The 25,319-nt window shown below is 42.6% G+C and overlaps 2 protein-coding genes across 6 annotated transcripts in view; one reads left to right on the top strand and one right to left on the bottom strand.

Annotated features, from left to right (window-relative positions):
• The window catches only part of APLF (aprataxin and PNKP like factor), a 122,154-nt gene extending 104,027 nt beyond the window's left edge, over window positions 1-18,127 (bottom strand). Inside the window, exons 1-3 of one of the 2 annotated variants that reach the window (XM_039529481.1) lie at window positions 17,781-18,127; window positions 14,952-14,980; window positions 7,147-7,218 (exon numbers count right to left, since the gene is read on the bottom strand). In XM_039529481.1, the coding sequence (XP_039385415.1) occupies window positions 7,147-7,218; window positions 14,952-14,980; window position 17,781 (102 nt within the window). In that variant the 5' untranslated portion in view covers window positions 17,782-18,127. The remainder of the gene's footprint in view (window positions 1-7,146; window positions 7,219-14,951; window positions 14,981-17,780) is intronic. The other variant, XM_039529480.1, reaches the window with a different exon arrangement.
• On the top strand, window positions 16,016-25,039 carry FBXO48 (F-box protein 48). 4 transcript variants are annotated; one of them, XM_039529491.1, is made up of 3 exons: window positions 16,016-16,275; window positions 18,924-19,264; window positions 24,052-25,039. In XM_039529491.1, the coding sequence occupies exons 2-3, from the start codon at window positions 18,959-18,961 to the stop codon at window positions 24,211-24,213; spliced, it is 468 nt and encodes a 155-aa protein (XP_039385425.1). In that variant the 5' UTR covers window positions 16,016-16,275; window positions 18,924-18,958; the 3' UTR covers window positions 24,214-25,039. The 4 variants fall into 4 exon arrangements, with proteins under 4 accessions (XP_039385425.1, XP_039385424.1, XP_039385426.1 ...); XM_039529490.1 differs by lacking the exon at window positions 16,016-16,275 and adding an exon at window positions 18,054-18,268; XM_039529492.1 differs by lacking the exon at window positions 16,016-16,275 and adding an exon at window positions 18,379-18,436.
• The last annotated feature ends 280 nt before the right edge of the window (window positions 25,040-25,319 follow it).

Here is a 25,319-nt window from a genome sequence, read left to right as displayed (position 1 = left end):
TCCACCTGGATTTCAACAATTTCCACCCCACCATCAACCTTAGCCTGGACCAATCTACACAAGAGATCCACTTCCTGGACACTACAGTGCAAACAAGTGATGGTCACATAAACACCACCCTATACCGGAAACCTACTGACCGCTAAATTTACCTACATGCCTCCAGCTTCCATCCTGGACACATCACACGATCCATTGTCTACAGCCAAGCCCTAAGATACAACTGTATTTGCTCTAATCCCTCAGACAGACACAAACACCTACATGATCTCTATCAAGCATTCTTAAAACTACAATACACACCTGGGGAAGTGAGGAATCAAATTGACAGAGCGAGACGGGAACCCAGAAGTCATCTACTACAGGACAGGCCCAACAAGGAAAATAACACCACCACTGGCCATCACGTACAGCCCTCAGCTAAAACCTCTCTGGTGCATTATCAACGATCTACAACCTATCCTGGAAAATGATTCCCCACTCTCACAGTGGGGAGGCAGGACAATCCTCACTTACAGACAGCCACCCCAACCTGAAGCAAATATTCACCAGCAACTACACACCACACCACAGAAACACTAACCAAGGAACCGATCTCTGTAACAAATCCCATTGCCTTCTCTGTCCCCATATCTACTCTAGCAACACCATCATAGGACCCAACCACTCATTCACTTCTACATCTACTAATGTGATATATGCCATCATGTGCCAGCAATGACCCTCTGCCATGTACATTGGCCAAACCAGACAGTCTCTATGTAAAAGGATAAATGGACAAAAATCGGACATCAGGAATGGTAACATACAAAAGCCAGTAGGAGAACACTTCAGTCTCCCTGGATATTCTATAACAAATTTAAAAGTAGCCATTCTTCAACAAAAAAAACCCTTCAAAAACAGACTTCAAAGAGAAACTGCAGAGCTACAATTCATTTGCAAACTTAACACCATTAATTTGGGCTTGAATAGGGACTGGGAGTGGCTGGCTCACTACAAAAGCAATTTCCCCTCTCTTGGTATTGACACCTCCTCCTCAATTATTGGGAGTGGACCATATCCACCGTAACTGAATTGGCCTTCAACATTGGTTCTCCACTTGTAAAGTAACTCCCTTCTCTTCATGTGACAATTTTCTCACTGAGACAACTACAAGAGAAATGCAGAAAACAAACAAAAAACAAAAAGCCCCTTTACATAGCCTTTGATGATCTCACAAAGGCTTTTGACCTTGTCAGTAAAAGTGGACTCTTTGCACTTCTAGAAAAGATTGGATGTCCCCCCAAGCTTTTAAGCATGATTCAATCCTTCCTTGAAAACATGGACGGCATAGTTCAATACAACAGCTCAGTCTCTGAGGCGTTCCAGATTCGTAGCAGAATTAAGCAAGGCTGTGTACTTGCCACAACTCTGTTTGTGATCTTCTCCTTACTATTAAAACAAGCTTTTGGTTCCTCAACTGAGGGAATCTACTTGCACACAAGATCTGATGGAAAGCTGTTCAATCTTGCAAGACTCAGATCTAAAACCAAGACTCGGGAGGCCCTTATTCAACCTCCTCTTTGCTCATGATGCAGCAGTGACAACCCACAGAGCTCATCTCCAAACCTTATGGACAGTTTTTCCAAAGCCTTCCAAGACTTTGCACTTACCCATAAGCCTAAAAAAAGGGGAGCATAATGTTCCAAGGATTTGAGGATGCAAGATCAACAACTATGAACTTGAAGTGATGCACATACCTGGGGTCCACTATCGCAGTCAACCTTTCACTTGAAACGGAATTCAACATTAACATTGGAAAACCTGCCACAGCAACGTCTACACTGGCAAAACAACAAACTGACAAAACACACAAAGAGATCTGTGTGCATTTGTTATCAGCACATTTTTGTATGGGAGCGAGACACGAACCTTATATTCTCATCAGGAAAAGAGGCTCAACAACTTTCACATGCGTTGCCTTTGTCGAATTTTTGGAACCTCCTGGAGGGACAGAGTCACCAACACTGAGTTGCTCAAGCAAGCCAGTATTCCCAGCATGCAAACACTCCTCAAACAGAGATGCCTCCGGTGGCTTGGGCATGTGTGCCAAATGAATGATAGGCAAATCCCAAAGGACATCCTCTACAGCAAATTGGCATCTGGAAAAAGACCCAAAGGACACCCAAAATTGCATTTCAAGGATGTGTGTAAGCAAGACCTCAAAGAAATGGACATTGATGTGGACAACTGGGAAGATCACACTCAAGACCGCAGACTTTGGAAACAAGAGCTTAAAAAAGGTCTCCAGAGTTACGAGAGGAAGTAGTCAAGCTTTGCTGAGGAGAAAAGAGCTTGCAGGAGGCAGAGCCCAAAGGGTTGAAACATCACCTTTAAAGATGTGGCAGAGATGGTCTCTCTTGAGTGGGTCTCTTCAGCCACAGCCACAGCCACCATAAAACCAACTGAGTAAATTCTTTACCTCTCAGGGGTTCATACCCATGGTCTCTCAAGACTGAAGGATGTCATCTGCTACTATTATGCAGCTACTACCAAGGAGAAGAAGAAAGAGTGACACTTGAGAATGCAACCATGGAGGCAGATGACTTTGTCACAGATGTCTGGCACGTCTGTGGGCTAATGGCCATAAAGGCTGATTCCACTGGAGGATCCCTAAAGGCCCCCAATTTGCTATCATTTGAGTTAACAAGACATACTTTATCCAGCAATATGTTTATGAATCTGAAAGAACTGAAGCTTGCAGATTTACCTGGAATATAAATTATGTTTGAGTGTAGGAAATTTAAGAACTTTCTTGAAAATCAAGTGGCTGGAGCTCTTTATTATATAATACTTAATGTAGCAATCAATAAGTAATTTATTAGCAACCATCCAGGCAGAAAAATATTCATTAGAACTTGCCCAGCCATTTGATCATTTTCTTTTCCTGATAAATAGATGCTCTTAGGAAACACTATGACCATGGTAATTCATTTTTCCCATTTTGACTAGTTACCACACTAAGCAACAAAAGATTTGCTAGTTAGTTAAATTACTGATACATACATTCAACCTTAACTCCATATTTATTTAGGGTTTTTTATCTGGGAGTTTCCTTAATTTAAATTGCTAACACTTCACACACTAACACTGAACAAGAAATCCAAAGAGAATGCTTCCATGCAATGCTTCTAATGATTTGATATCTAGTATCAACTTTTTGTTATTATTTTAACTAAGGGCAGAATCACCAGTACATCAAAGCAAAAGCAGCCACAGTTACATTTTGTTTACAGCTGCCTAGCAATGCAAGAGCAGTACAAAGCAGCTGACACATATCAGTGAATCTGTTCCTTAACTGCAATTGACTTCTTAATTTAGAGGACTCCATTAGTGAAACTGGCACTATGTGAAGCATGGACAGGGTCATAGACAGCCCAAGAACCACTGTCTCTGTGCTTTGAAGTTTCCTCCATGTTCCAGTCTCAGTACCTCCAGCAGCACTGCCTAATGAGGCCACGAGGAGCCTTTTAAGCACTGATGTCCAAGCTAATATATAGCCACAGAATCTTCAAAGAGCACAGGGCCAAGTAATCATCTACTGAACTCTTGAAACATGCCCTGTCTCCCTCATACCACTGAGTCATTACAATCAACAGAACAGCTGTATGCAAATTGCATAAAGGAAAAATGGTGATTGGCTGAGTTACCCCTGTCACAATGGCCCCACTTGAAAGTTACCAGCATTGTTGCCGTGAGCCCATCACTAGTCTATATTTACAGCAACTACATATAATTGTTGTTAACTTAATCACAACCTGTTTCTTCAAATAAAATCTATGCTATATTTCAATTAAATTTCTCCATCTGGAAAATTTAAAGGGGATACTCTATATTAGAGATTGGCAACCTTTGGCATGCGGCCCGCCAGGGAAATCTGCTGGCAGGCCGGGATGGTCTGTTTACCTGCAGTGTCCGCAGGTTTGGCCAATCGCAGCTCCCACTAGCCGCGGTTCACCATCCCAGGCCAACTGTGGCTGCGGAAGGCGGTGCGGTCCGAGAGATGTGCTGGCTGCCCTTCCTGCAGCCCCCACCAGCCAGGGACGGCGAACCGCGGCCAGTGGGAGCAACGATCGGCCGAACCTGCGGATGCTTGCAGGTAAACAAACCGGCCTGGCCCACCAGCAGCTTTCCCTGGTGGGCCGTAGGGCAAAGGTTGCCAATCCCTGCTCTATATCCTAGTAAAGAAAAGAGGATAGAAGTTGATAAAGTACAGGAAAGAATCAAAACAGTCACATTTAAAAAAAAAAGTTAGGTTAGCTGAAGGCAAACAACTAAATATTGACACCTGGTTGTATACAAATGCAAGAAGTCTAAATATTAAGATGTGTGAACTTGAGAGCCTGGTATTAAATGAGGATATTGATAAAATAATCACCACAGAAACTTGGTGGAATGATGATAATCAATGGAACACAGTAATACCAGAGTACACAATATATAGGAATGACAGAGTAGGTTGCGCTGGTAGGGGAATGACACTATACATGAAAGAAAACAGAAGTAAAATGTAGTAAAAATTTTAAATGAATCAAAATTACATGCTTGAATAAAGAGTATAACAGTAGGATTACACTACCGACTCCCTGCCCAGGATGGGGACAGTGACTGTGAAATACTCAGGGAGATTAGAGAGGCTACAGAAACAGAAAACCCAACAATAATGAGGCATTTCACCTATCCCCATGTTGACTGGGAACATGTCACCACAGGACAGGAGGCAGAAGTAAAATTTCTCAGTACCATTAATGACTGCTTGTTGGAGCAACAAGTTCTGAAGGAGGCTTAAATCAGCCTCTGAACAAGATGACTCCAGAGACAATCCTGGCAATTACAAGCCAATAACCCTAACTTCCATACCAGGCAAATCGGTTGAAATTATAATAAAGAACAGAATTATCAAACACACAGATGAATACGATATGTTTGGGAAGAGTCAACAAGGCTTTTGTAAAGGGAAAATCACACCTCACCAATCTATTAGAATTATTTGTGGGAGTCGAACATGTGGACAAGGGTGATCCAGTGAATATAATGTACTTGAACTTTCAGAAAGCCTTTGACAAGGTCCCTCACCAAAGGCTCCTATGCAAACTAAGCTGTCATAGGATAAGAGGGAAGGTCCTCTCATGGATCAGTAACTGGTTAAAAGATAGGAAACAAAGGATAGCAATAAATGATCCATTTTTACAGTTGAAAGAGGTAAAGAACAGGGTCCTCCAAGGATCTGTACAGGGACCAGCACTGTTCAACATATTCATAAATTATCTGGAAAAGGAGTAAACAATGAGGTGGCAAAGTTTGCAGACAATCCAAAACTACTCAAGATAGTTAAGTCCAAAGCTGACTGTGAAGAGTTACAAAGGGATCTCACAAAACTGCATGACTAGATAACAAAATGACAGATGAAATTCAGTGTTGATAAATGTAAAGTAATGCACATTGAAAACACAAGCCCAACTATACATACAAAATGATAGGGTCTAAAATTAGCTGTTACCACTCAAGAAAGATCTTGGAGTCAGCGTGTATAGTTCTCCAAAAACATCCGCTCAATAAGCAGCGACAGTCAAAGAAGCTAACAGAATTTTAGGAACTAGTAGGAAAGGGATAGATAAAACAGAATATATCATAATGCCACTATATAAATCCATGGTACGCCCACACCTTGAATACTGCATGCAGTTCTTTTCACCCCAGCTCAAAAAGATCTACTAGAATTGGAAAAAGTACAGAAAAGAGCAACAAAAATGATAAAAGTATGAAATAGCTTCCATATGAGAAGAGATTAAAAAGATTGGGATTGTTCATCTTGGAAAAGAGATGACTGAGGGAGGATCTGACAGGACTATAAAATCATTAATGGCATGGAGAAAGTGAATAAGGAAGTGTTATTGACTCCTTCACATAACATACGATCCAGGGGTCACCCAATAAAATTAACAGGCAGCAGGTTCAAAACACATAAAAGGAAGTACTTCTTCAGATAACAGAGTCAGCCTGTGTAACTTGTTGCCAGGGATACTGTGAAGGACAAAAGTATAACTGGGTTCAAAAAAGAGTTAGATAACTTCACAGAGGATATTTCCATCAATGGCTATTAGCCAAGATGGTCAAAGACTCAATCCCATGCTCTGGGTGTCCCTAAACCTCTGACTGCCAGACACTGGGATGGGATGAGAGGGGATGGATCACTCAGTGAACTACCCTGTTCTGTTCATACCCTCTAAAGTATCTGGCACAAGCCAATGTGAGAAGAGAGGATATTGAACTAGATGGACCACATGTCTGATCCAGTATGGCCATTCTTAACTTTATGTTCTTAAGAATCTGCATTATTCCATTAAGATCATTTAGGTCACAAGAAAAGATTGATAAAAGTGAATTTTCTTAAAGGATTCAATTTAATTTTCACTTCAACAAATTATCAGATCTCCTTACAAATTTTCAGAAAATTCATTCTGTACACAGTAAGTGCTGTAAACTTAGTGAGGATACACTATTTTTCATACAAAGGAGGATTTATCCCTGCTTTAAGTGACAAACTGAACTAACTATGGAGTCACAATCAGCATTTCCATAATTATGGTCTATATTTCTTCGGTATCTCCCGTGCTACACTGTTGTAACAGAAAAAAATAAAGCAAATTATTGGAAATCATCTGATGGGTGAATACAGATATGCCAATGAGAAAAGGGGTGGTCTGTACAGAATGGGGAGTGGGGGTGAGGTGTCAGGTGAACTGGCTCTTGTTCATTACTCTACCATCCTTTTATTTTTCCCCTGTAAACTGAGGCAACTCACAGTCTCGGAAAAACTGGGATATAACCGGACAGGTATAATGAGTATACTGATGTTTGTAAAGCATGTTCCCATCCTTGGAGAATGCCAGTTTCACTCCACGATCACCTTTTAGAAAAAGCAGTGTTGATTCTATGGGTCACTACTTTAATTCAGTAGCTTTATTTTCAGACATTCCTGATCAATTTCTACTTCTTACATAGATTTTCATTAAGAATTACTTAGATCCAGCTGTATCTAATATCAAAGTAGCTTTTTTCTGGTGTAGTTTGACTGTTACAGAAACAACAAAAAAGTCAAGTTACCGGTTTGATGCGAAGCTGGTCACCCACCACTTCCAATATGGCATGTTTTCGGGATACTCTCTTATCGGTAATCTGAAAAAAAGACAGACAGTTGAGATAAGAGCAAATTATGGCACTCATTTCTCAAATCATTATAGCAAACAAGCAAACAAAAATCAAATCAAGATAAACCAATAAGAAGATTACAAGGTCTCATTGAGTACAGTTCATGCAGGCTGTAGGTTTCTGATGCCTTGTAAGTAGTTCCACATAACACAATTAGTTTAAAAAAAAAAAAGAAAGAAAAATTCTATATTAGAACTAGATTCAAACATTAAGATCAAGATTTTCATAACTGGGTGCCTGAAGTTATATGATTTTAAATCCAGAAATTAACTTTCTAACCTCAGTGTGGAGAAAAGCTTGAGAATATGAGCTCTGCCAGCTCAAAAGGCAAGCAAAGACAAGCAAAAAACCCCAGAATTTACCATTTCTCAAAATCTCATGATTGTTCAAGGTCTGACCATGCTACTTAGAAGAGACAGTAATGTGTCTTGAAATGTTATAGAGTGCTGTGCTACTAGCATACAGAGAGCAGGAATTCATGTTTTCTAATAAGGGAGTTTCAGGGTAACTCCAATAAATTTCAACACCATCACCACAGCAGACAAACAGTTAATCCTAGAAACACTGACACAAAAACTGAAATAGAGACAGTACCCGGAGGCTTACAAAACTCAGGAAAAATGTTATTAGTTCCTAAGAACTGGCATTACAAGAACATTTTGTAAGGAACACGCTGTTTTAAAAAATTGAGATAAATTTTTAATCCAAAGTAACAGATGCTAATTTTCCTGTTTTTTCATTTGGAGACGTTTGGAGCTCTAATGAGATTTTGCCAGAGTCATTTGTTTTAATATTATTTATTACAGTGAGAGAGTTCTCTCTTCTGCATATGCAGAAAAACTAATATTGATGGATTAACTAGAAACCTGCTACTATTTGCAAGGAAAGTTTTTCCTGTTCACACATTTCCTTTAAGTGTGACATTCAAGACAGCAAAAAGATCAGATTACATCTTTGTAGGAAACTGTAATTCATTTCTCTCAATGTTTATTAGGTTTAAAGACGTGTATTGAAACTGGCAGAACACTGCTACCAGAATTACAAGTGTATGTTGTGACCTCTAGTGAGGAACTATGTTACTTCACTTAACCAAATAAATTCATAAGAGAAAACACAGTCACTATATACGAGATTATTATACAAGAAAATACATCTGAAAGATCACCGAAGGTAAAACGTGTTAAATTTGACCAGTAAAAATTCAATTGAAAAAATTAGACTCTCTCTCTCATTGTAGGCACTTACTACAAACAAACATTGCATGAAAAATATTAAACAAGTGCTGCAAGAGCAAAGCTAGGGAAAGAAACAAAGCTTGCACAGGATAAGCATAAATGTGCTACTTCAGGACGGGGTCCTAACGTATTATCTTGAGAAGGAAGATGAAACAGTTTAAAGCCCACTGAATCGGGATATAAAGGGAGTGTCACAGATGGGAGAAGGGGAATGGGTACTAGTCCGGGAGAAATTCACACCTTTAATGGCAAAAGCAGCATAAATTAAGAGGTGGCACATTGTGTGAAATGTTCCAAGCCAGAGATGGAATACAGTAAAGCATGTGTATGGTGTATATATAGCAGTGTTGTAAGAAACAAGGTGCTGTGTGATTACTGAGAACACCCTATTAGGTCCAAGTCACTAGAAACCCCATGACAATAAGAAATGAGCACTGTTGTTGGCCAGGAGCAACAAAATTTACTATCCTTGTTAGGAATCAAAGTCAAATTTCAGAACAACATAATTAACTAGTAAAATAATCCATCAAGCTGCTATTTGGCAAGAACAAGCCCATGATACCACAGGATCCTAATTAATGGCTTATGGCCATAGACCCTTGTACACACAATAACCTCAAGGTCAGTGCTTGGAAGGTGTGCAGTAACATATAAGTGTCCATGATTCTCCCAGACTGCCAAGCATTCTACATGCCAATCTGAGGTAAGCGAAGAAGAACCAACACACTCCATGAACAAAGATGGTAGCAGACTACATCACCATCATAACAGAGTGAGTGTGTGTGGTCCCAGTGTATGTCTGCTACATGTCAGTGAGGAAGCCAAGCACATGTGATCATGGGACCTGCACTGATATTTGACATAGAAGTGGAAAGGGGAAGTGCCCCACAATGACTGTCTATTGGTAGCGGATATTATCTGAGCTGGGGTCTGCAGCTTCCATGGTTTTCGCCAACACTGATACAATGTTCGTATATCTGGCCTTTATAGAGATAAAGGAACTACAATGAGTTAGAAGATACTGTTCTCATATCTCTACTGCTCTTAATTTTGCCAGGTGACAGAGAGAAATCAAAAGGACTCAGAGTGGTTTCACTCCTGCTACTAAGAACCTGTGGTCAATTAAACGGATAACAGTGAAAAGGTGGATGAGAGAATATCTTTTATTGGACAAACTTCTGTTGGTAAGAAAAACAAGCTTTCAAGCTACATAGAGCTCTTAATCTGCAAACAACTGATAGATCAGTTACACTCTGCTGTTTTAGAAAGCTATGAACACCAGCAGATGTAAGCACTAGAATAAAAAAAACACAGAAGCTTGGGGAGAGTAACAGAGATTCACCTCGATCTATAGATCCTTCCCAGCACCACTTTGATTGCTGCCAGGAGACTGAAGGCGGGGTAAAGCAACAAAGACACCCAAGCCAGCATGGCTCTGCAGCAATCAGGAGGCTCTGAGCGAGCAAGCTGAGAGAGCGTTCTTTCTTTTTATCAGCCAGAGGCTGCTGGTATGGCTTTTGACTGACAAACACCCACTAGGCAGAAACCAATACGAAAACTGGAGCATGATCTGAGCCAAGTCCAGCACCAGCACCAGCCCCTCTACCAACAGCTGGATGTGAGGGCTGGAATTCTCAGTGTGTTGCCTTCGGATCTCTCAAACTTCCTCATCACTGCTCATCTTTCCTACTGGTCTCTGCCTAGTAGGTGTCTTGCATTTTTTCAGCCCTATTCCAGTTCTACAAATGAGGTTTTGACATAGTAGACATGATTTCATCTCTTTCCAGAGAAGGACAATGTAGTTAATACGGAAAGAAGTGTTCCCACTGCCAATGGCCTGCTCATATCCACTGACATTTCCAGTGCCAGAGAAAGTGATCTCAACAAATCTTTCACACATCCCCACATTAAACAGGGGAAGCATTGCCTGCAAAGATCTAATCAGCAGCCTCCCCAAAGTCAAGCCTTCCTCAACTGACATCCTCAGCTGTTCAGAAATCCAAAGATCATAGAGCACTTAAGTCTAACATATTACAACAGCAGGTCTGGGAGCCTCCTCCATTCTTTAGCTGCCAGCTTAGCCTGTGAAAATCAATTAAGCATGCAGACAAGCAACTAAAGCAGTTCTCATTAAAGCAAATGCTGACAAAGTAAAATATATTAGAAGTCAGCTAGCAGATATTCTATGACTTAGTAAGGAATACATTCAAGCCATAAAACATTACAAAATGAAAAAATGCCTCAGTTAAACTAAAGTCAAATATAATTCAACAGCACGGATCAGAAATAGCCTAGTGGTCCAATTCTGAAATACATCCCATGAAGAAGCAACATTTCCCTGTGCACAACTCTTTGAACCAAGCATGAACTCATCTTAAAACTACATTATATATGCTCTTAAAATACAAATACAAAAGTGAACCTAGGTGTTCATGAGAAACAACAAATGGCCATCTAATAGCAGAAAGTACATTAAATGAGAATAATCCAGGGTGGATAAAAATCAATTATTTAAAAAAAAAAACAATAAAAAAACAGATTTTTATTTAAATCAGATTTTTTTGATAAAATGCTTTTTGAGGAAAAAACCTATCTAAAGATCATTTTAATTAAGATACATTATAGCTCAAAATATCTCATCATGGAATAGGGATTATAAATTCTTATTCTATAGTATAAGACAATATATTCATTTAATGTTTAAGAAAAGTTTTGTAAATGAGTTCCAATAGTTCATGGATTAGGGATCCAATCTTATGCGGTTCCAGGGACTTCTGTATAGATTATTTAGGTTAATCTTTCTTTCTACCCAACGGGACTCAGTGGTCAGTCTAGAACAGTACTTCTCTAAGTTGGGCCGCCGCTTGTTTAGGGAAAGCCCCTGGCGGGCCGGGCCGATTTGTTTACCTGCCGCATCCACAGGTTCGGCCGATCGTGGCTCCCACTGGCCGCAGTTCGCCGCTCCAGACCAACGGGGGCTGCAGGAAGCAGCGCGGGCCAAAGGATGTGCTGGCCACCCTTCCCACAACCCTCATTGACCTGGAGCAGCGAACTGCAGCCAGTGGGAGCTGCGATCAGCTGAACATGTGGACGCGGCAGGTAAACAAACCGGCCCAGACCGCCAGAGGCTTTCCCTGAACAAGCGGTGGACCAGCTTTGAGAACCACTGTTCTAGAAGATACCATCAGAGATGCTTAGTTTTGCGGTTCTCCAACTGTAGATGTCTGTCTTCAGAGATAACATGCATATTAACAGCAAAAATGTTTTTAAATAAAATAAATAAATACATAAATAATGTAGAGAGGTGAGAAATAAAAGACCTCAACCCTATTGTTCCTCTGCAAATTTGTGTACAGAGTCGATCCCTTATCTCTCTCTAAAAGTGCAAAGTTTCAAAAAGTTCAATGAATAGAAGATTGTTGGGGGCGGAATAGATCTGGACAAGGAGAAGAAGTCTGGAGAGAAATGTGAGAATGGAGGGACATGCAATTGAAAAAAAAGTGAAACTGTTTGAGCAGCATATTCCAGAAGTCTTGAGGTCTTTCCGAGTGTAGCTTTCATTGATTTGAGATCTACCATACCATTCTCTCACTAGAAGGGAAAACCTATAATGGCAGCATGCTGTAAAGGAGACCCAGTTCAGGAATAAGAACCATTCAAGAAATATGTTTGCTGATGATGTTTTAAAGAAAGTCACACCAGTGAACTGGTGGAAGTCATTTAAGCTCTTAGATTCAGAGACTGTTGAAGTGATAATCTCACTTTTAATAGCAGTAGCTTCTTCTGCCAGTGTAGAAAGAATATTTTCTTCCTTTGGACTAATTCATTCCAAATTGAGAAATCATTTGGGACCTGAAAAAGCAGGAAAGCTTGTTTTTCTTTTCCAGATTATGAACAAACAGGAAAATGAAGGTGAAGATGACTGAGTTAGCTGCAAAAGCCAGTATTTTAAGTTTTTCATGTTGACATGGCTGACATAGTCAATTTAATTTTTGTGTTGTTTTAAAAAAAATATTTATTTTAGTTAAAAATAATTTTAACAAAAACAAACCTGATTTTAAAAATCTTGAATGTTTAACTAAATTCAAAAAATCATATGCTTGTTTTGTTAAAATATTATGTTTGTTGTTGAAGAAAAAAACCCAGTATACATAATGTTGTTGTTTTAGTTAAATAAAACAATTTCAATGTCTGTCTGGTGATGTTCTCCTCCTAATATAGCATGGCAAGAAAATCCTCCAAATATTAATGATTAATCCATTGAACTGGAGATAGTTCACCTCCGAACGACTTCATAAATATCTGCTTCAATTACCTTTGGTAAATGAAATAACCAAACAATCATTCATTTTCTGATATAGCTGTAAAACTAATCTGAAAAGTTTTCAAAATAAATCACTTAAAAATGTATAGTGTATACCTTCTAAAAATGAAACCTACATCTATCTCTGAGTTATGAAGAATATGTATTAAGGTTATAACAACCAACAAGAATGCACTTTTATGTAGAAATCCATGATTAAATTGAGTCTTCCTGACTAGTGATTTAAATCAAATCCACCCTGGAATAATCTGACTAGCTGAAAAGGCTTCCAGTCTATGCATATGAAGACTTCTTCTTCTTCTTCTTCACTCCCTGTGGAGCATAAGGTGCCAACCACTCTCCTCCATTCATTTTGTTCTTGAGCGAGACAGCAGATTTCATCCCACTTCATTCCCATACCTTTCATTTCCTCTTCAATGGTCCTTCGCCACGTCCCCAATGGTCTACCACTCCTCCTTCTTCTTTGTGGTGCCCATCGTAGGGCAATACGAGGGTGTCTGTCAGCATCCATTCTCAACACATGCCCCAGCCACCTCCATCTTCGTTGTTTGGCTTCATCCACTATATTGTTGATGCCCGTTAATCGGCTCACTTCAACATTGGTGATACGCTGCGGCCAATGTATGTTAAGAATTCGCCTAAGACACCTTCCTTCAAAGCCCTGAAGCCGACTTTCTATCTTCTTGTTGGTCCTCCATGTTTCCGCCGCATAGAGCAACACAGAGCGGACGTTCGACCTGTAGATCTCTACCTTGGTTTTCATTTGCAAGATGGTTGACCTCCAAATATTCTGAAGTCTATAGGATGCATTTGCTGCAAGACGGATTCTGGTAGATATCTCCTTCTGAATATTGCCATCAGCCGATATGTAACTACCAAGATATTTGAAGTCGTTTACCTCCTCCAATTCTACGTCACATAACACTGTCTTCGTCGAGCAGGCTGTTTTTACTTTCATTATTTTGCTCTTACCGGCATGGATATTAAGTCCTACGCACCTTGCTACTCTACCTACTCTATCAGTCTTCTCTTGGAGGTCCGTCTGAGAGCTTGAAATCAGGGCGATGTCATCCGCAAAGTCACAGTCTTCAATATGACCAGAGGGTCCCCATGCGATCCCTCTTGGCCTATCTTCAGTGGCTTCTTTATATGAAGACTACATAGCTTTTAAACCAGTCAGATTGCTTATGCCTCTGCCCCCATTCCCATCCCACACACACACTTACTTTCATAACTATTTGACCCCTGTACTGATCTGTCTACCTGTTCCACTTACGGCATTTCATTTACTATGCATTAATATTGCTACAACTGCTTGATTTTCTCCAGGAAACCTTTGAAGCTTGGGCAGCAGAGTTGGACAATCTGAATACGTACTTCATGGAAGTTCCCATTTATTTATTATATAGCTATATTGCTAGAGAGAAGCCTAAAACAAGACAGTTTGTTGTTTTTAATGTAATGCTAATTATGCTGACTGTGAATAAGCCATCGTGCCAATTGGAAAAATGTACCTGCCCTCTTCAGAGGAAGACCAGTCAAAGGGACAAACACAAAGTAATGGGTTAGTGCAAAAACCCTAGGCAATAAAGGATATCTAAATGCGAAAAGGGCCCAATTTGAATGCAACCAGAAGAATTTCTTTTAAAAGGACTGGCTCCCTCCCCTCGCTACACCTTTCCTACCACTGCAAACAACAGCAGATGGATTCTTTAACAGCATAAATATGATATATCCATCCCGGTATTTAATATGGTGCTTAGCCCTCTGGGCTGGGATTATGCAGACATGTGTCTACCTAAGAGCTGGAAAAAAAGATGGAATGTTACATAATTTAGTATATTAGAAAGTGTAGAACACTAAAAGTTGTATTTACTTTCCACTACTTATACAAATATCAGGGAGGAGCTGTGTTAGTCTGTATCCACAAAAACAACAAGGCACCTTAAAGACTAACAGATTTATTTGGGCATAAGCTTTTGTGGGTAAAAAACCCAACTCTTCAGATGCATGGAGTGAAAATTACCAACTTATTACAGCTAATTACTACTTACAGTTTCCTTCGTGCATTCCACATCTAGTATAATGAATCCACTCTGATCAGTTTCACAAGTTTTTCTAGTCAATCTCACTTTTCTCACCTTCGTGTACACTATTCTGAGTGTGGGCACTAGCATTACAAAAGAGTAAATTAAACACAGAAAACAGCTGATCAAATTCTGCCCCTAATTAAATCCACTGGTTTGTACAGGGTGTAACTAAGGGCAAAAATGTATCTTACTGTTTTAAATGAATTTAAAAATTCTAACACCATTTGTATTAGTTTATCTTGAAATCTCTCCCCCAAATCTCAAACTACTTAACAGACTTGTGTATAAACTTTTGGCGAATGCAGCCACATTTGCCAACTAGAGAAAGATACCATAGCAATTAGGCACTAAGAGCTGATATGGCTGAGTGAAGTGAGTACAAGCCCTGGTCTACACTGAACATTTAGACTGACATAACTACATCGCTCAGGGGTGTAAGAAATTCACACCCTTGAGCGCCATAGTTAAGCCAACCTTAAGAATTCTAAGTTAAGAAATCTTCTGCTGGCCCAACTTCTGCCACTCAGGGATGCAGAGTACCTACATCAATAGAAAAACCCCTTTCCTAGATGTAGGGTCTACGCTATGGTGCTAAATCTGTGCAGCTGTCACTGTAGCACCAATAGTGTAGACATACCTCAAAACTATTTGCAAAAAAAGTTTTGTTGGAAGAGACGCTGTCAACTTAAGTCACATCTTTCTGAAATGTTATTACCAACCTATTGTTACAAGTATACCTGAAGTTACTACTGAGAAAATTGTTTCACTTGAAATTTGTACACAGTGCTTCAGGAGAAGAGGTGATTTTTCTGGAGGATGCCCTCTTGTGCTCTAAAGCAGTGTCTCCTGAATGGTGGGTTGCAGACCCAGTGCAGAGGGGAAGCCACAGGAAGAGATGGCAGGCTTGAAAAGTGAGCCTGTCCTGCTCTCACTAGCAGTAGCAGCTCATGCCCCACAGGGCTGAGCTTGGCTCCCCACTCTGGGCATTGTGACCTGGCACACAGGTCACATCCCCACTAAGGTTTCACCCAGCCAACATGACAAACCAAGTGGTGCTGAGACCCAGTGCGCCAGGTCACAATACCCACAGCAGCAAGCCAGGCCCTGCCCTGTGGGACTGGACCCACTGCTGCTAGGTGAGCGTGAGGTAGGTTTGCTCTCCAATTTCCTCCCGGGGCAGGGCCTCCCCTCTGCACTGGGCTGGGCTTAAGGTTGAAGTGTCAGGGCAGAAGATACTGCTGCAGGTGGTCAATGCCCTCTCAGTGGGGCAAAGAGGCAGTGGAGAACACCACCAGCCTATGAACTGGGCCCCACAAACATGCACATTTGGACCCTGAGTGGATCACACCAAAAAAAAGGAGAGAAAACGCAACTGGTGAGTCACCTTTGTAAAAAATGTGGGAACACTGCTCTAAACCTTAAGATTTCACTCAAAAATAAATAAAACAAAAGGGGAGGGGGGGGGCTTTTGCACCTATGGCTGCAAAGATTACACTTAAATTCACATTATTAAAATGAATGGATGCAGTGAAATTGGCACCAGGAAGTCTGAAAAAGGAGCTGAGAAAAATGTGCACTGTCCTGTACATTTCAATGGGTTGGGAACGCTGAAGGCTACTGTTAAGGATGTGTTACATTATTAGTTATTTCACTGTTGATGAAAGCACACAAGAGCATGAGACAATATTGTGTTATTATTCAAGTTTCCTGTAAGTGAAGTTTTGCTTTGATATCGCAGAGCAGAATTTAGTTTGTGGGGCAGAAAGTCTGGGGACTGATGCTATTCCCTCTCCCCATTATGACCCCTGATTTCCTCTGATTTGGGAGAGAATCAGGAAAGATGTTTATGCAAACAGGAAAATGAGTCAGCGTTGCTAACCCATATGATTTGTTAGTCTCATAATGTTTAGAATTTCTCTTAAAGCCCCAGCTCCTTGAGTCACGTTAAAGGAGAATCTGTTTTTGTTAACACAAGTTTCCTATATCTGCAGATTATGGCAAAATGCTTGAACGGAGCTGGAAAACTCTGATTCTGCCTTCTCCCGTCCGGGGGGGCAGCCTCTATTCACCCTGGTCCCACGGCCAGACAGGGATATTAGTTAGCTGCTCCTCTGTGAAGCCATGAGCACAGGCATGTACCTGACGCAGTTCACCCTCATCCCCAACACCTGCCCATTTTGCAGTGTGAGGGAGAACCTGGTGCATGCTTATCTCAAATGTGCCAGGTTGCAGCCCCTATTGCAGCTCCTCCAGAACCTCCTGCTGAGGTTCTGACTGCACTTTTCCTCACACCTGTTTATATTTGCACACCCTGTCCATGGCCCCAAGTCGTGAGACCACATCATCAACCTCCTCCTCGCCCTGGCCAAAACAGCCATCTCCAACACCAGGAGGCAGATGTTAGATGAGGGGGTGCTCTGCGATTGCGGGGCCTATTTCCCCTCCTTCCTGGTCTCACGCATCCAGGCAGAGCTCCTCTGGGCACCATCCCCTGGGTCCCTAAACAGGTCTAAGGAGCAGCAAGCGCTGTCCGGGATTCTCCACTCAGTGTCCCCCTCTAGATCCCTAGTTCTGCACCTGTGACCTTCACTCCACACCCTGATATTCCTTAGTTGCCCCCAATCTTCATGTGGTTCCCGGGGCCAGAGGTCCCCCCTCCCCCACACAAGGCTGTGGGTGAAGTCTGAGGGCCTTAGCTCTGCGGAGCCCACGGTCCCTTCCAGCCCCAGGTGGAACTTGCGGGGTGCGCAGCGCCCGGCCCAGCCTGGGGCTACGGGCAGGCCCGCGCCAACCCCCCCGGGGGGCGGTTCCTGGGCTGGAGGCGGCAGCGGGGTCAGGGGGCCCCCCCACCCCACCCCCCTGCCGAGGAGCCGGACTTACTCCCAGCAGGGGGCCTCTTCCCAGCACTGTCTGGCCGGGCTGCAGCGGCAGCGGGCAGCCCCCGTCCGCGGGCGCTAGCTCGAACCCCGCCATGGGCGTCGCGGGGGAGGGGGCGCTCCGCCTGCGGACAGGGCGAGGCCCCGCTGGCCCCTCCGGAAACTCGCCCCACGCACGGAGGCTCCTCCCCTTTCCGTTTCCCTCTGGGCTGGGAGGCGGGGTAGGCAGCCGCTGTTTGTGTTTAAATCCCCGCACCGCTGCCCAGCCCTTGGCCGGCCATCCCGGAAACGGTAGTTTCCAACTCACACCCTCCCCGCCCGGCCGCGCTTGAGCGTCGCCGCGGGGAAACTACCAATCCCGGCGTGCCCGGCCTCAACAGCCGCCGGCGCATGCGCATTACCCCAGGAAGCCGGCGGGCGGCGGTGTAAACAAACACGTTCGAATGGGGGAGACGTTTAAACCGTCTCCTGGGGGCAGCCGCGCGGGGCCAGGTAGGGGGCGGCCTGCGGGGCTGGAGTTTTCCTCCACCTGCTTTCGCCGCGGGCGGCTGGGCGATGAGCGCTGGCTCCAGCCGCGGCTTGGCTGGGCGAGCTCCGAGGCGGGGCCGGGCGAGCTCCGAGGCGGGGCCGGGCTCGGCAGCGGGCAAAGGCTGAGCGCAGGCAGGGAAGGCACCGTCTGTCCCTTGCCTGGGGGCTGGGCACCATCTGTCCCTTGCCTAACGCCTGCAGGCTGGGCTAGCCTAGCCTTAGCACCGGGCACCCTACAACGGGCGTGATTGCCGAGGGCTGGGCAAACACGAAGGGCACTGGTGTCCCATCCTGCACTGCTTGAGGGCTGTAGGGTGACCAGACAGCAAGTGTGAAAAATCAGGACGGGGGTAATAAGAGCCTATATAAGACAAAGCCCCAAATATCAGGACTGTCCTTATAAAATCGGGATATCTGGTCACCCTAGAGGGCTGGGCCAGCCAGGGCACAAGGCATAGCATGCTGTTTAATATGGGAAGCACTTTAACATAACCTTCAAAATTAGAATTAACTTGATGAAAGTTAACTCCATGTATTATGTAATTGAGATCCGTGATAAGGGCATGCAACTGGCTACATGTGAAGCTGTTTAGTGACCACTGTACTTCCTCATCTCCAGGGTTACTCATGGTGGATGTATTGAGGCCTTAAATTATGCAGAAAGCCTCAAAGAAGAACAAACAGGCAGTTGCTTCATGTAAAGAACTGACCATCCTTCCTCCAGCCAAGAAAAAAGAGGAAAATCGGGAGGACTTTGTAGAGCTGCTGCCTCCGGAAGTCAGTTTTAAAATTTTCAGTGAACTGGATATTCAGAGCTTATGCAAAGCTGCAATGACATGCAAGAGCTGGAATTGTGCAATTGAGAACAGTGACCATTTGTGGAAACATCACTGTTTAACTGTAAGAGCTGTCTGTCAGCGAGAGATAGACTGTGATCGAGGAAATGGATATTCATGGAAGGTAAATTTAAGAACATGGACTGTCTAGCTTTGGGAAACTGAATAGCTTTCAGGATGAGTATTAAGATATGTGAGGTTCTCTCCTGATCAGTATTTCTGATCCATCCAAGGTCAAGAGCAATTCAAAGTTGTTACAACCTAATTGCTACAGCCTGTGAGATCTCAGGGCTTATTTACACTACAAAATTAAGTTGACTTAAGTCAAAGTACAGCCACCACAGTAATTAAAAGAGGTAGTTCACGTCCACACTTACTCCTTCAGTTGGCAGTGCGCGTCCTCACCAGGAGTGCTTCCACCAACTGAAGTGGGGCATTATAGGACACAGATCTGGAGCCTAGCAGCCCAAGCTGTCAGTGGGGTGCAGGACTCACTCAGCACCCAGCTGTCAGTGCCGGGGCATGGGGGCCCCAGCTGCGAGCCGGTGCCCCCAACTGACAACTCAGGCTATCACCACGAGAGAGTAGAAGGACTCTAGCTGACAGCCCCCACTTGGAGCTGACAGCCAACAGGCTATATCAGTTAATCACTGTCTAACTGCATCAACATAAGCACTACACCTCTCATGGAGATGGAGTTATGTCAGCGTGGCAGGTGACTTCCTTCATCAGAAGCAGCATTCTAATGTAGACACTGGCATAATTAGGTCATAATAAGCCACATTGCATCAACCTAACTCTGTAGTGTAGACCAGGCCATAGTAAAATAGAGTCACAAACACCTTCACAACTGGCAGTCTGTGCAGAAATGCCAAAAAATAAGAGTACCATAGAGACAATGAACTACCTGATCCCCGAGAAATGATCAGGCCAGCTCTGGAATGGAACACATTGTGAAAGGGACACAGTTTTACATACATGTTCCCCATAATTTTGCTTCAGTGGAATATTGCTGCTGGGAGAGAAGGGGTTCCTGGAATCTGCTGATCTAGAGAAATGTTTGCCCCTACATACCTCTTAAGCCAGATACAGCTAGGGCTCAAAGAACCAACTGCTTTAGAACTCCCTTATCCAACGCTATTGCAGCTGCTACTCAAAACAGTGAGGAGGAGTTGAACATGTTGCGTGAAATCCTATTGAGGAATAGAGAAAGCAGAACTCTGGCAACTTAAGTGTTAAAATATCATTAGAAAGGCCAAAAAAGAATTTAAAGAACAGACAATGAAAGACTCAAAGTAATAACAAAAGCATTTTTTAAGTACATCAGAAGCAGGAAGCCTACTAAACAACCAGTGGGGCCAGATTCCCAAACCTGAGCCATTCTTTTTAGGTGACAGATCTGAGGAATGTCCTAGACTGAGGTGTCATTAGAGGAGGTTTTGTAACAAATTAATAAATGAAACAGTAATAAGTCACCAGGACCAGATGGTATTCACCGAATAGTTCAGAAGGAACTAAAATATGAAGTTACAGAACTACTAAACTTATCATTTAAATCAGCTTCTGTACCAGATGACTGGAGGACAGCTAATGTGATGCTAATTTTTGAAAAAGGGCTCCAGAGGCGATCCTGGCAATTAAGGGTCAGTAAGCCTAACTTCAGTACCAGGCAAATTGGTTGAAACTATCAGACACATGATTTGTGGAGGAAGAGTCTACAAAAAATGTTAAGGGAAATCATGCCTCAGCAATCTACTAGAATTTTTTGAGGCGGTCAACAAGCATGTGGACAAGGGTGATCCAGGGGATATAGTGTACTGAAATCTTCAGAAAGTCTTTGACAAGGTTCGTCATCAAAGGCTCTTGAGCAAAGTAAGCTCTCATGGGTAGGGTCCTACCTAATTCACTGTCCATTTTGGTCAATTTCACGATGATAGAATTTTTTAAATCATAAATTTCATGATTTCAGCTATTTAAATCTGAAATTTCACAGTGTTGTAATTGTAGGGGTCCTGACCCAAAAAGGAGTTGTCAGGAGTTGCAAGTTTATTGTAGGGTGGTTGCTGTATTGCTATCCTTACTTCTGTACTGGTGCTGGCAGCGGCTCTGCCTTCAGAGCGGGGCAGCTGGAGAGTGGTGACTGCTGGTCGGGAGCCCAGCTCTGAAGGCAGAGCCGCCGCCAGCAGCAGCACAGAAGTAAGGATGGCATAGTATGGTACTGCCAGCTTTACGTGTGCGCTGCTGTCTGCAGAGCTGGGCCATCAGTCAGTAGCTGCCTCTCTCCGGCCATCCAGCTCTGAAGGAAGCAATGCAGAAGTAAGGGTGGTATGGTATGGTATTGCCACCCTTACTTCTGCACTGTTACTGGCGGGGCGCTGCCTTCAGAGCTGGGCACCTGGCCAACAGCCGCCACTCTCCAGCTGCCCAGGTCTGAAGGCAGCGCAGAAGTAAGGGTGGCAATACCACAGACTCCTTAAAATAAACTTGTGACCCCCCAATTTGAGAAATGTTGGTCTCCCCCATGCAATCTGTATAGTATAGGGTACAAGCACACAAAAGACCAGATTTCACAGAGGAGGCCAGCTTTCAGGGTCTGTGATGCATTTTTCATGGCTGTGAATTTGGTAAGGCCCTACTCATGGGATAAGAAGGTCGTCTCCTGGATCAGTAACTGGTTACAAGATAGGAAACAAAGGATATGAATAAATGGTGAGTTTTCAGAATGGAGAGAGGTAAATAGTGGTGTCCCCGAAGGGTCTGTACTGGGACCAGTACTGTTTAACATATTCATAAATGAGATGGAAAAAGGGGTAAACAGAGAGGTGGCAAAATTAGTACATGATACAAAACTACTCAAGATAGTTAAGTCCCAGGCAGACTGCGAAGATCTACAAAAGGATCTCACAAAACTAGGTGACTTGGCAACAAAGTGGCAGATGAAATTCAGTGTAGATAAATGCAAAGTAATGCACATTGGAAAACAATCCCAACTATACATAAAAAATGATGTACTAAATTAGCTGTTACCACTCAAGAAAGGGGATAGATAATAAGACAGAAAATATATTGCCTCTGTATAAATCCACGGTATGCCCACATTTTTAATACTGCGTGCAGATGTGTCATCTCTCAAAAAAGATATATTGGAATTGGGAAAAGTACAGAAAAGAGAATCAAACATGATTAGAAGTATGGAACAGCTTCCATAGGAGGAGAGATTAATAAAATGGATTTTTCCACTTGGAAAAGAAACCACTAAGGATATGATAGGTCTAGAAAATCATGACTGGTGTGGAGAAAGTAAATAAGATAGCAGAAAGTGTTATTTACTGTAACACAAGAACTCAGTGTCACCAAATGAAATTAATAGGCAGCAAATTTAAAACAAAAGGAAGCATTTCTTCACACAACACATAGTCAGCCTGTGGAACTCTTTACCAGAGACTATTGTGAAGGCCAAGACTATAACAGAGCTCAAAAAGAACTAGCTATGTTCTTGGAGAATAGCCATTGATGGACCTATTAGCCAGGATGGACAGGAATTCAAAACCATGCTCTGAAGTTTCCCTAGCCTCTGTTTGCCTGAAGCTGAGACTGGGTGACAGGGGATGGATCACTTGATGATTACCTGTTCTGTTCATTCCCTCTGAAGCACCTGGCATTGGCCACTATCAGAAGACAGGGTACTGGGCTAGATGGGTCACTGTTCTTTCCCAGTATGGCAGCGATAGCATCATACTTATAGAATCCAGCCCTCAGAACTTAGCAGCTCAGAGAGGGAATGGATTCAGACATTGCAACCATCACCCTGAACCAGCACTAGTTTGAAAGAAAGTAGGATACAACCACCTCTTTTGGGGCTTTAAATCTACCTCTGCATAGATCACTGGTCAGTGGAACTCAGAGTTACACAGTGTCAGACTCATTACCTCTCTGAGGAAGTGTTAGTAGTTCAGTATGAGGCAAGAGCCCAGAAGGAGGCAAGGCTGTGAGCAGATGGAGTACTCATGCTGCTCTGAAGATAGTAGACACACTGAAATCCAAACTCAACACTTTCCTGGCATCTGACTTCATTAACATAGTTCAGTCATTAATGCCCTTTCCTGAGAGGTGGCAGAATCCTGTTCAAATCCTTTGTGGGGAGGGATAGCTCAGTGGTTTGAGCATTAGCCTGCTAAACCCAGGGTTGTGAATTCAATCCCTGAGGGGGCCATTTAGGGAACTGGGGTAAAAATGTCTGGGGGTTGGTCCTGCTTTAAGCAGGGGGGGGGTTGGACTAGATGGTCTCCTGAGGTCCCTTCCAACCTTAATCTTCTATGATTAACAAAGCAAACATCACAAATCCTAGTCCATACTTATGGCCATTTCCATGTCTTCTCCCATAGGCCTTCTCTGCCCTAGATCCCTCTCCTAGACAGCTACTTCTCCCTCTTAATGTCCAGGGTTGAGGTATAACAAGCTACATGTGTCAAAATGTCAATAAGTTAGTACCTCCCTGCATGAGCAGGGAACATCCCAACAGAGGAACCCAACCACCCTGTTGCTAGAGCACACAAGAGAGTTTGGATTATTTTGGGGCCTGCAGAATAGGAGATTTTAAAAAAGATTTTAAAAAAGTTTTACTTTAGGGTAGAGAGTTAGCCTGAAATGGTGGGGATGATAGGCAGAAGACTTGAGAAGTGAGAATGATCCTCATGTTACTCTGAAAAATGTGAAGTTAAAGCCCTGGTCCACTAGAGGGCATTTGTACACCTATGTATTGCTTTGAGGGCCCAGACACCCAAATGTGTTATAATGTAGATGCTTCTTCTGGTGTAAAACTTTAGTTCTCCCAACTTCCAGTGTTTACATTGACTTCTGCTTATTTTATTCAAGTTTTTCAAGGCTTTTTAACTGTTTACTCTGTATCAGGTCACTCTACTGAGAAACTACTGGAAGAGCAAAGTGAAACATGAATGGCTAAGTGGAAAATATAGCAACATTCACTCAGGCTGTGGCTTACCAGAAAAAATCATGTATCCCATGGATGCTGATACATGGGGAGAAATACTGGAAGCAGAACTGGAGAGATAAGAAACTAGACATGGATCTTAAATAGCAAGAAATGGCACAGAACTGACTGTTTTTACTGTAAATATTTAGCCATTCACACCAGTGACATTTGCAAATATGTAGTAGAAACTTCACTGGAAAAAATGTATAAATACAGAGTTTATTTTTATTTTGCACTTTATCAGAACAGCTTGTTGTAAAAACCCTAAATGAGATATAAACTATACAATGTAATTATTTTAAAAGATCTGCTGTACTGTTCAACAGATGTTAAGTCTTGGATTGACTTTTCATTATGCACTTTTTGAAAAAATAGGAAAAAAATAGTTTTTTTTTTCACTTGAAATTTGTATGAAGCAGAAACATGAGACCACGGGCATGGGAAATGGAGGGGATTGACTACCGTCTAAGCATCAAAACCACTGGGTGTGAACTCCTTCAGTCTGGCCCTCTTTACCATCAGGTTCTACTTGAAGTACAGTTATGCTCAGAAGAGAGACTGTAGTAGTGCCTCCTTCTTAGTCCACTGATCTGCTCCTCGTGTGTATTCAGTCACAGCAACAAAAATCAGCAGTTAATTTTTATCTTTTACTACTGCAGAAACTACTATGGGTAACTGAGCTGGATTTACTTTGATTTAATTCAGGTTACATTAATTTTCATAGTAGAGCTCTCCTTGAAATGGAAATAAGAGTAAGTTTCTCCAATAAACCTCTTTAAACCTAGAGTTGAAACCTCACATACAATAGAAAGGGAATTCAGTCATCCTCTTACCCTCACCCACCCTCCAGCTAGTTGACCCCTCTTCCTCTTTGCTTCTGGGGCAAAGAGCTTTCTGCATATCACTTTACTTTTGACGGCTTGAGTCCAGCCTTTATAATAAGGGGAAGTGTTAGAGAACTCTTCAAGGGAAGAGAAAATCAGGAAGGTCAGAGGACATTGTTCAGGTAGGTTCAGGAAAAGGGTAGATGAATTCATGGAAGGGAAGCAGTAGTGGGAGAATGGAAAACAAAAAGGGATTGCACAGAACAGCAGTGAGAAAACAGCAGCCTGGTGCAATAAACCACCTCCTTTTACACTCATTTTGTAGGCCTGGTCTATGCACAGTTTTTGTAGTGATATAAAAC

Source organism: Mauremys reevesii, linkage group 3 (assembly GCF_016161935.1).
Source record: "Mauremys reevesii isolate NIE-2019 linkage group 3, ASM1616193v1, whole genome shotgun sequence".
NCBI lineage: Eukaryota > Metazoa > Chordata > Testudines > Geoemydidae > Mauremys > Mauremys reevesii.
Note: the sequence above shows the minus strand (reverse complement) of the source record. Positions and strands in the feature narration are given on the sequence as shown.